The following is a 12,014-nucleotide window of genomic DNA, read 5'->3' as shown; positions in this document are numbered from 1 at the left end:
TATGCCCCCAACTTTTACCTTACACCACCAGTCTCATGCCGGCTTCTGCAAGACTAACTGTCAAACCAACTAACTAACTGACTACCTACCAACCTTTCTACCTACCTGCCTACCTGACTATATACCTGCCTAAATAACTAACGAACATACTAACTAACTAGCTATCTAGGTAACTATTTAACTAACTAACCAATTCACTAGCACTGCCTTCTCTTGTCCTCGTCTTGCGCTATCCAATTACTAGTCCATTTCCACTCCGCCAGTCTCCGCCACCACCCTCACCACCACCCTCACCACCACCACCACCACCCACACCACTATCACCACCACCACCACCACCCACCACCACCACCGCCACTGCTATGCCATCCGTGATACATCGATACACACCACGCCCTCACCACGCCCTCCCCATTTCATTCCCCACCACCACCACCACCACCCCCATCACGTCCCCTACACTACACTCACTACCATCACCACCACCACCACCACCACCATCACTTCACCATTGCCATCACTATCATCATTACACTTTTATACTTTTCTCGAATGCCTTCATCCCTCTTATGGTATGCAATGCTGCTTTGTTTATTTATTTATTTGTTTGTTTGTTACTTGACATGTTCAGTTTATCGATAAACCTTAGATGTGCCTGTCCATGCACGCACGCGAATACACCCACACATACTCTCCCCACACACACACAACCCCCGTCATACATAACTAGACACCACACGGCGGTGGCCGAGTGGTCAGCTTGCGGGCCTGGTGAGTCTGTGCACCTAGGTTCGAGTCCTACCGAAATATGCTAATTTTTCAAACCATCACCGAGTGGCGGAAGATCACCCACATGCTGGTCTGATCTTCAATCAACCCTAACATCAGCGACTTCGTTCAAGAGGAGCACCGAGCGGCAGCATGGGCCAAGCAGGAGTCATACATCACGGCAGCCACTATAAATAAAATTCACCTGCGCCACTATCGGGCTGGGGTCGTCCAAGAGGCCCCTCATGAGAGCCTTCCGGCGCTACAGGCGGCACCTAAAACAAAATGCTGACACCCCTCACACACACACACACACACACACACACACAGAGACACGCACCCACACATACACACAGACCCCCCTTCAACACACACACATACACTCAAACGCCCCTCCTCCTCTTTACACACACACACACACACACACACACACACACACACACACACACACACACACACACACACACACACACACACACACACCGCTCCGGTGGCTCAGTCGGTAGAGCGCTGCGCTGCGAGGCTTAACGGCCAAACAGGCGGCGGTTCGAGCCCCGCTCAGTCCGGATTCTTCCGGTTGACTAGGAGTGGTTACTGTCCCCCCGTTAGCAAGGGGGATGGGGTGTGTGGTGTGTGAGGTCCTGACAGTACCCAGAGATCGACGAAAGGAGCAATTGCTCTCGACTGGAGGGTACCTGGTGGCGAAAGCGAGTCCAACTCGTGATCAGCCCGCGGTGAATTACACACACACACACACACACACACACACAGAGGATACCCTTTATTATTTTTAGACTTTTTCTGTATATTTATTTACATGGAAATCGAGCGAGCACTGGTAATAAAAACGGCGGCTTAGTTTTTTCCCGGGCTGCTCAGCTGCGAAAGAAAAATAGTGGAAATTAAATAAACGTTCCATTTCCTAACCAGAAAGTAGCCAGGGACTCAGCGCGCCGTGAATATCCGTGTGTTAGGGAAGGGAATCTTTTCACTGATTTAATTTGGAATCCGAACGGTAGTAAAAGGTTTATATATTATTAAAGGGGGGAAACGTAAACGAGAGAGAGAGAGAGAGAGAGAGAGAGAGAGAGAGAGAGAGAGAGAGAGAGAGAGAGAGAGAGAGAGAGAGAGAGAGAGAGAGAGAGCTGTATTCGTATGTATGTGGAGTTGATAGGAACAATTGCACAGTCTATATAAATCTTTGTAATAGATACGTGAGACAGTATACAGCATTGATACAAAGAATATATCTGATATCTTAAATTTGTCACAAGAGGGAAAGGTATGGGTGAAACGAAGAATTTGTTAGTATACCGTAAGGCAATTAGATAAAAGGAAAAAGGTAACAGGTATCGCAATCTTACCTTTGCTGCCTGAGATTATAATTGTGTAACTGTAATGAAGAAACTCTGGTGTGTATGTGCCTATTAGCGTTATACGGCAATAAGGGAAGTAAAGAACAGCTATTTATCTCACAATTACCGAGTGAGATTATATATGAGCGAGCCTAAGGAGGGACTATGGGTGTTTACGTCTCTATAAGTTAATACAGGATAAAGGAACAATTTGGGAAGAAGGGAAAATTAGGGAACAAGAGACAATTAGGGATGAAGGAGAAATAGTAAAGAGGGAGAACAATCATGGAAGAAGGAACATTTGAGGAGGAAAAGAAGAAGGAACAATTAAAAAGAAACAATAAGAAAAAAAGAAAATTAATAAAAGAAGGGACCATGAGGAAAGAAGGGGCAATTTGGGAAGGGAAGACGGGACAATTAAGGAAAGGAGGGATAATTAGAGAGAGAAGAGGCAATTAGAGAAAAAAAGGGACAGTTAGCGAAGAATGGACAATTAGGGAAGAAGGTGCAATTAAGTAATAAAGAACAGGTGACCCAGGTATCGTGACTCACCTTCGTCGTCCGAGCCTATCATGGCGTAGCGGGAGAAGCCGAAGAGTTGCCGCTCCGTGCCGAGGCCGAAGCCGTTTTTGGTCCACTGCAGGTGTCCCATTTTGTTGATGACCCTGACTCAGGTGGCGGACGGGGCGGGGCGGGGCGGGGCGGGGCGAGGAGGAGCAAGGGGACGGGGAACATAAACATAATTTGCACTTAAATGTATTATCATGGAAGAAATTCGGGGCGTGTGTCGGGTAGAAAAAAATAGTGGCCAGGTTTATTTTATGATTCTCCTTTTTTTAGTTGTAAGTCTGGAGGGTTAGAGGAGGCGAGGAGAGGATGAGGAAGGGATGAAGAGAGGACGGGACGGTTAGGCTGGCGGGCTTTTGTGTTTACGGTCTCCTTGTGTTGAGGGAAGGAAAGGGAGAGGAGATGACGGGAAAGGATGGGATGGAATGGGAATGGGTAGGAAGGAAAGGGAAAGTCTAGGGTGGGAGGAGAGGGGAAGGGAGAGGATGGGTGAGGAGATGAAGGCAAGGGATGGGATGGGGTGGGATTGGATGGAATCGAAAAGAACGGGAAGGGAGGAGAGATAAAATGAAAATGAAAGGGTAAACAAAAAAAAAGAGAAAGATGAGGAAAAGAGGCGAAGGGATGGAGAAAAAGGAAAGGAGATGAAAGAAAGAAGAGAAAAGAACAGAAGAGAAAGAGAGGAAAAATAAGTAGCAGTAGTAGAGATGAGGAATGCGAAGAAGAAGGAAAGAAGAAGGTAGAAGGAAAAGAATAAAGATAGAATTAAAAGGAAGAGGAAAAGAAGCAGTGGAGGTTAGAAAGACATAAGGCGAAAAGGGAAAAGATAGTGATGAGATAGGAAAAAAAAGAAGGTTGAGAAAAAGAATTGGGATGCAAGGGAAGGAGGAAAGGAGGAGAAAGATGGAAAAGAATAAAGACAGGAAGAAAGAAGCAGCGGAGGTTAGAAAGACATAAGGCGAAAAGGGAAAAGATAGTAATGAGAAGAGAAAAAGAAGAAGGTTGAGAAAAAGAAGGGGGATGCGAGGGAAGGAGGAAAGGAGGAGAAAGAAGGAAAAGAATAAAGACGGGAAGAAAGAAGCAGTGGAGGTTAGAAAGACATATAAGACGAAAAGGGAAAAGATAGTAATGAGATAGGAAAAAGAAGAGGGTCGAGAAAAAGAATTGGGATGCAAGGGAAGGAGGAAAGGAGGAGAAAGAAGGAAAAGAATAAAGACGGGAAGAAAGAAGCAGCGGAGGTTAGAAAAACACACCAAACGAAGAAAGGAAGAGACAGGAAGAGGAAAAGAAAATAAGCTTAGAGGAAAAGGTTGAGAAAAAGTAGAGGGATGCGAGGAAGGGAGGGGGGAGTGGCCCTTGCGCCGAGGTAGTATCGTAGAGAGGCTGTGGCGGCGGGAAAGTGTTGCTGAGGCTGCCGAGTGGAGGGACGTAAAACTGTCCTTGTATTTATATAAGGGTTTTGTTTTCCTTCCCTCTCTCTCTCTCTCGCTCTCTATCTCTCGCGGTCTTGCTATCTCGGTCTCTCTCTCTCGGTCTCACTCAAGGTCTCTCTCTCAAGGTCTCTTTCTCACGGTCTGGCTCTCACGGTCTCTCTCTCTCTCTCTCTCTCTCTCTCTCTCTCTCTCTCTCTCTCTCTCTCTCTCTCTCTCTCTCGCATTGATTCAGACGGACTAGATAGACTGCCTGGAATCTATTTTGAGGAGACCGTTTTCAAGGGCGAGGAAGCAAAATAAAGAAAGGGAGATAAAAAGAAGGAAAAGAGTGAGATAATTGTGACAAGACACGAAGCACACACACTCACACACACACGAACATAAGAGAGAGAGAGAGAATTATAAAAAGCCAGCCAATCATTTCTCCCACACAGAGGAAAGCAGTATGTAGGAATGCATGTGCCTCCTCCAATGAAATGAATAAATTGAAAAGAAAAGAATATTGCCCTCATGTATATCTGTATCTTATCATGTAAACAGATAACTTAGAAAAATCAAAATCTAATACTCTCTTGTACCTGGTAGTAATAACAGGTAACGAGGTAAAGTTAAAATCTTACGTATTCCTCTACCTGGTGATATGAACAGGTAATAGGAGAGAGTCTAATTATCCTGTCTACCTGTCCTTGGTGGTGATGACAGGTAACGAGGTATAATCAGACTCCCATGTACCTGTCACTCGTGATATTGACAAGCTACAAAGTATAGGCAATCAGTCTCGTGTACCTGCCCGGTGATATTAGAAGTACTGAAGTCAAGCTAATTACTCCACTGTACCCAAACCCCACCAATACCTTCATCTGAGTACCCAAAGCCCACCAATACCTGCATCTGAGTACCCAAGCCCACCAATACCTGCATCTGAGTACCCAAGCCCACCTGTACCTGGATCTGAGTACCATAAGCCCACCTATACCATATGAGTACCCCAAGTCCACCTGCACCTACATTTGAGTACCCAAAACCCAGAAATACCTGCATCTGAGTACCCAAAGTCCACCTGTACCCGCCAGCGCCTTACCTGCACGGAAGCACCACTGTGGAGCCAATCACGGCCGTCTGAGGGGTGGGCTGGGTGGCGAAGCGCTGCGCCCGCTCCTTCTCGCCCATGATCTGCAGCGCCGACCCGCCCATGCCAGGCCCCACGTGCACCCCATCCACCTCGATGTCCACCCCGGCGACCTCGTGTGCCAGCAGGTCGTCAGGGTCCAGCACGCCGGTGTCCGTCCATAGGTTCCCCGCGGCCCCCCACACCAGCGACACCCACCACCAGGAGATCCACCAAGCGAACATCACCTAGGGAGCGAGAGACGAGGTTACCGAAGAGCTCTTTGGGGCCGTGGAGTTTAGGCGCGATGGTCAATTTGCATAGATTATTCCCGCCTTACGTCCAGCGCTGAGTCTGCTTGGCTTGGCGGGGGTGCGGGAGTGAGGTGGTGGTGGTGGTGAGGAGGGGAGGGTGAGGGAGCGATAAGGTAGTAGTGAGAGGGAGGGAAGGGGAAGAAGAAAAGGTGATAAGGTGAGGGTGGGATGAGAGGGAGGCAAGGAAGCTACATCTACAATAATGGTAAAGGGCAGAGAGAATAATGCATCTGTTCGTTTGATCTTTCTGTTGAGGAGGAGAAGGAGAAGGAGGAGGAGGAGGAGGAGGAGAAAGGCGGGAATAAATGAAAAAGCGTACTGCAAAAAGAAATGGCAAGGGAAAGGTTAAAAAGGTACATCTATTATTACTACTACTACTACTACTACTACTACTACTACTACTGGTTGAACCTTCTGCTGAAGGGACGAGAAGAAAGGTTAGAAAAAAAAGTAATATTGTGTGTTCGGACCAGATTCTTGCTTCCTCGCCTTCTCTCATCTGTACTTTGCCCTGCGGGAGAGAGAGAGAGAGAGAGAGAGAGAGAGAGAGAGAGAGAGAGAGAGAGAGAGAGAGAGAGAGAGAGAGAGAGAGAGAGAGAGAGAGAGAGAGAGAGAGAGAGAGAGAGAGAGAGAGAGATTCTTTTCATTTTGCCCAACACACACACACACACACACACACACACACACACACACACACACACACACACACACACACACAAACACAACTTTGGCTCCTTGAGAAAATATTTATACACCTGAGAGTCTGGCCAGGTGACCCTTCCCCTTTCCCCCCTTCCCTTTCCCCTTCCCCTTTCCCCTCCACTCCTTCTCTCTTCACCCCTCCCTTACCCCCACCCACCGACAACACCCCACCGTACCCCCATCCCCCTCCTTCGCGCTTACCGAATCAAGATAGGGAGTAGGAGGGAGAGGAAGGAAAAGGGGGGAAGGGAAGGGGAGGGGAGGGAAGGCAGTGGGAAAAATGAAAAAAAGAAAAAGTAAAATTGGAATAGGGAAGAGGAAGAGGAGAAGGAGGAGGGGGAGCGGAGTAAATGGAAGGGGAGGAAGAGGGAAAGTGAAAAAAAAGTAAAGGGGAAGAACTGGAGTTAGGAGAAAGGAGTAGGGAATTTTTGGAGAGAAGTAAACTGGAGAAACAAGGAAGAGGTAGTTTTTGAGATTAGGAGAAGGGGGAGAGAAGCAATGAAAGAGGGGAGAGGGGAGAGATGGGTGAGAGGAGAGAGGGAGGGAATGGAACAGGAGAATATTGGAGAGAAGAGAGATGAGGGGAAGTGGTGAGAGGAGGGAGAGAAGGGGAGAGCGAGATGAGGGGAGCTTGGGAGAGGAGGAAGAAGAGGGAGTGGGAGAAGAGGAAGGGGGAGATGGGAGGGAAGGGAGAGGAGGGGAAAGGCCTGAGGAAACGACTGCCAAATTCCTAAAGTTGCATATGTAGACCAAAGTTATGGACACACACACACACACACACACACACACACACACACACACACACACACACACACACACACACACACACACACACACACAGGCTCATAGACGTGCCATATATCTACAATTCAATATTATGTCATTATTAAAGAAGATATCAAATAAATAATAATTCTTACGTATCCACAAAGGTCTTCATCTACTTATCTATCTATCTATCTAACTCATACACGCTTTCACACTCTATATCTCTATCTCTTTCTGACTAGCTGTCTGTCTATCTATCGATCTTTTACTCTCATTCTTTTATTTATTTCTGTCTCTCTATCTAGCTATCTGTCTATCTATCGATCTTTTACTCATTCTCTTTTTATTTCTCTGTCTCTCTATCTAGCTATTTCTCTATCTATCGATCTTTTACTCTCATTCTCTTTTTATTTCTGTCTCTATCTAACTATCTGTCTATCTATCTATCTAGCACTTTCTTTTTCTCTTTCTCCTTCTTTCTCCCTCTCTCAGTCCGAAAAAGCTTGATGTGAAGTCGGATCCGAGAAGAGAGTCTGAATGTTTAACGCGTCCGTGATAGCCTCTGGTCACGTTACATTCCATTCTCAGACGCCGCCGCCGCATTGCTCTGCTTCTCCTCCTTTCTTTCTCTATTCATTCCTCCCTGTTTCGTTTTCTTGCCCTTTCTCTTTCGTTTTCTGAGTCTTACTTCACTACTATTTATTGCCTCTTGCATCTCTTCCCTTTTCTCTTTCTTGTTTTCAGTCTTTCTTCATTTATTTTTTCTCTTTCTTCCCCTTTTTCTATATTTTCCTTTCTCTAATCTTCGTCTAGTTATTGTTTTTTTCTAGTATTTGTTCTCCTTCGCCCTGCATTCTGATTCCTCTCTCTCTCTCTTTTTCTCTTACTCTTCGCTTCTTCTTTTCCTTGTTCTTCTTTTAGTCGTTCAATGATTGCTTTCTCTTGATTTTGTTTGTTTGCTTTTCCTTTTCTTTTTCTCAGTTTTTCCTCCTCTTCTTGTTTTTTGTTCTTTTACTCTTTGTTCTTCTTTTCGTTGTTCTCTATTATCCTGCATTTCGTTTAAAGTCACCGCATTCTCCACTCTTTCTCACCTATCTTTCTATTTCTCCTTTTATTCATGTTATTCTTCCTGATTTTCGTTCTTATTACCTTCTTTCTTACTCTCCTTATGCACCGCTTTCTCCCGCGTCTCCTCCTCCTCCTCCTCGCCTATCCAATCACTGTTTCGTTTTCCTATTCCTCTTTCTTCTGATTACTATTTCACCACCGCTGCTGCTGTCTTCACCTCCTCCCCTTTTTCCTCTTTACGCTTCTCCTTCTTTTCTCTCTCTCCTGACCATTCCTTCTGTTTTTATTCTACTTCTTTCTCTTGCCTCCCATATTTTGTTCTTCGTTATTGATCTTCTACTTCGTCATATTTTTATCGTTGTTGTTGTTGTTCGTGGTGGTGGTGGTGGTGGTGGTGTTGTTGCTGAGGTTGTTGTTGGTTGTTGTGGTGGTGTTGCAGCTATTGTTGTTGTTGTTGGTGGTGGTGGTGGTATTATTTTCATTATTATACTTTTTTTTTGCGTTAACGTCATTATGCTTGCGAAGAATAATGAAGAGCATATTCGAAACGTAGACAGCGCGCCGCTAACTTTGCAGCAAATTTAAATATATAATCACGAGAGGAGTCTGAAGAGTAGGTGAGTTAAAGTAAGAAGAGGAGGAGGAGGAGGAGGCGGAGGAGGACGAGAAGGAAGACGAAGATGTGAAAGAATCTCTTGTCCTTGACTGACGACAAGACTAGATTTTCCATTAATATTAAACATGTGACTTTTTGCATGTGCCGCATAATTATGGGAGGGAGACGGGGTGCGAGAGAGAGAGAGAGAGAGAGAGAGAGAGAGAGAGAGAGAGAGAGAGAGAGAGAGAGAGAGAGAGAGAGAGAGAGAGAGAGAGAGAGAGAGAGAGACACACACAGAAAGACAGTAACAGACAGATACATACATACATACAGACAGATAGACAGACAGACAGACAGATTCACATACTTAGACAGACAGTAAAACAAAGAGGATAGCACGAAAGAAAGAAATAACAGCCGATAGAAAGAACAGAGAAAACAGGACTGATGGAGAGAGACTGGTAGTGGGAGAGCCTGAAAGTCTTGGGGTTCCCCTCGCCAGGATTTATTAATAGGCCGATCCAAGAATGCCGGGACGCAAGGTGATAACTCTCCCAGGTTACGCAAGGCTGCTCCTCCTCCCTCCTCCTCCACCCTTGATCCATCTCTAGGTAAAGGTAGTGAGGGAGCGAGGAAAGGAGGGAAGGTGAGGAAGGGGCAGCTAGGGACGGAAAGGACGGGGGAACAACCGACATAAGAGGAGGAGAAGGACGAGAAAAAAGAAAAGCGGTTCGATTCTTGAGTTGCGAATCCTTGCTTTAGAGTTATGGTATTGATGGCAAGAGAGGAGGTTATGATAAGATCGATGGTAGCTTGTGTATTGTTGGTAGTAGTTGTTGTGGTAGTGGTGGTAGTAGTAGTAGTAGTAGTAGTAGTAGTAGTAGTAGTATCAGTAGCTGCAGTTGTAGTAGTGCTTGTTGTAGAAAAAAAACAGAAGGAGAAAGAAAAGAATTACGAGATGAAAAAGAGAAGAGTTCGAAGAAAATATATAAAAAAATAAAATATTAATAAATAGTTATCTCCCAGACACACACACACACACACACACACACACACACACACACACACACACACACACACACACACACACACACACACACACACACACACACACACACACACACACACACGTACACACACGCACACCTACGCACACGCACCCACCGACCCACACACGCCCGCACAAAACCCCTCTTATTCCATCCTCTCCCTCTGTCCCGCCCCACTACTCCCTCCCACCCCTCCACACTCCAGACCTACTCACTCCTCCCCACCCACCCACACACACTCCTCCCCATTCTGCCCCCCCCCCCCTTACCCACGCACACACATTCCAGCCCACAGAACAAGTTTGCGGCATTTGGCAAAGTTATAATTGCTGGTTCAAGTGTGAGGCGACAATTATCACATCACGGGACTATGGACGACCGGAAGGAGGAGGGACCAGCCAGCCAGGCCGTCCGCGCCGCGACCAAACTGCCGGGAAAGAACTCTATCACGCACGCTATCACTCAGTGTCCTGCGCGGAGGCTTGGTGCAAGGGAAGAGATAAAGAACGGTAGATGGATGAAAAGAACTTCGACGCATCTTCGCTTTCATTCATAGGGGGCACGAGGGAATATATAAAAGGATACATTAAAAAAGGATTGAGATAGATGAAGAACCTGGATAGATAAGTGAAGAACGTGGTATATACATATGGAAAGAACGCTTCGGGTTTAATATAAAGTATATATAAAAAAAAAAACTTAGGCGTATGTTCGCTCGCATTCACCGTTCTTCACGAAGGAGTAGATAAGAGAATAAAGAACGATATACAGATTGAAGGGTGTTATTATAAGGGTAGAGATAATATTTGTTCTTGTTCACTGTTCTGCGTAGTTTTCATATTAGGGAGTAGACTAAGAACGATATAAACAAAAAGGTCACGGGTTTCATATAGGAAATAGATAGATCAGTGTTCCCGTGTGTAATAGCCGTGTTTAAATGCTAAACAAAGTACATGTGTGTTTACCTGTCTATTCCGCTGCTTAATTAGTACAGGTGAAAGGACTGATGGATGCTGTTCTTTGCCGCGCTCATGTAGAATCAGTGAAAGAGAAGTAGACGTGTATTATAAACAAAAGTGTTTTTTATTGCAACGAAACGCCACTTTTCATCAACGTTCCAATACTGTTTGTTGAAATTATATATGCTCGTGCCTACACACAAGCATCTCTCCATGTTTTGATTTAATTATGTACAGAACTTTAAGCATGCACACAGGGCAAAAGACACACACACACACACACACACACACACACACACACACACACACACACACACACACACACACACACACACACACACACATACACACACACACACCACACACACACACAAAAAAAAGGCCCATTCACAGAGTTAAACAAGAAATGAGTAAGTTGAAATGTATTTATGAAGTACGTTCGGATCTAAACAATATTAACTGAACCTATTGGCAGCATTTTTATTATACCTTTGTTTACGTACAGGTGTGTGTGTGTGTGTGTGTGTGTGTGTGTGTGTGTGTGTGTGTGTGTGTGTGTGTGTGTGTGTGTGAACATTCAGCGCACACAGGTAATGGAAATTTAATAATCACCAACGAGAGAATAAAAACAAACTACTTTTCGGTAGCCATAATTACATGTCACATCGGCTGTTCCTTTGTTTTTTTCCTTCTTTGTGATAATGACGCTCACTTCCGCCTCATTAATTATAATTATGGGAGCTTATACCTGTACTGCCTCCACCTCCCCTCATCTCCACTCCTCACCTGCGTCACTCACCTCCACCAACAACCTCTACCTCTACCTCTTACCTCCACCACTTACCTCCACTTCGCAGTTCTATTCTTCACCTCCATCCTCCGCCTCCTCCTCCACCCCTTCCCTTCCAGTCCTTCTCTCCACTCTTCACCTCCACCTCCACCTGTACAACGTCACCCTCAACGCCTCACCTCCACCTCTTCTTTACTCTTCCTTTCCTCCTTTTCCTCTTCCTCCTCTTCCTCCTCCACCTCCACCTCCATCTGTACAACGTCACCCTCAACCTCTCACCTCCACCTCTTATTTACTCTTCCTTTCCTCCTTTTCCTCTTCCTCCTCCTCCTCACGAACGATGAAAATGAAATGGCTACAATCCTAAATAACTTTTTCGCATCCGTATTTACCGACGAAGATTGTTTATCACCTCAACCGCCGGAGGTTAGAAGGACCGAAAAGATGTTAAGTGGCGTGCTCATCGTAGAAAGTGACATTTTACGCACAATTGAAAAGATTAAAGTAAGCAAAGCTCCTGGTCCAGACAAAATTA

At 45.6% G+C, this 12,014-nt stretch overlaps 1 protein-coding gene across 2 annotated transcripts in view; it reads right to left on the bottom strand.

Moving 5' to 3' along the window:
• The window catches only part of LOC126981568 (irregular chiasm C-roughest protein-like), an 86,155-nt gene extending 80,540 nt beyond the window's left edge, over nucleotides 1–5,615 (bottom strand). Inside the window, exons 1-2 of one of the 2 annotated variants that reach the window (XM_050832966.1) lie at nucleotides 5,205–5,615; nucleotides 2,676–2,788 (exon numbers count right to left, since the gene is read on the bottom strand). In XM_050832966.1, coding sequence (XP_050688923.1) covers nucleotides 2,676–2,788; nucleotides 5,205–5,476 — 385 coding nt within the window. In that variant the 5' untranslated portion in view covers nucleotides 5,477–5,615. Of the gene's footprint in view, nucleotides 1–2,675; nucleotides 2,793–5,204 lie in introns of both variants that reach the window. The other variant, XM_050832967.1, reaches the window with a different exon arrangement.
• Nucleotides 5,616–12,014: the final 6,399 nt, after the last annotated feature.

Source organism: Eriocheir sinensis, chromosome 48, assembly GCF_024679095.1.
Source record: "Eriocheir sinensis breed Jianghai 21 chromosome 48, ASM2467909v1, whole genome shotgun sequence".
NCBI classification, from domain to species: Eukaryota; Metazoa; Arthropoda; class Malacostraca; order Decapoda; family Varunidae; genus Eriocheir; species Eriocheir sinensis.
This window is presented reverse-complemented; position numbering and strand designations above follow the sequence as displayed.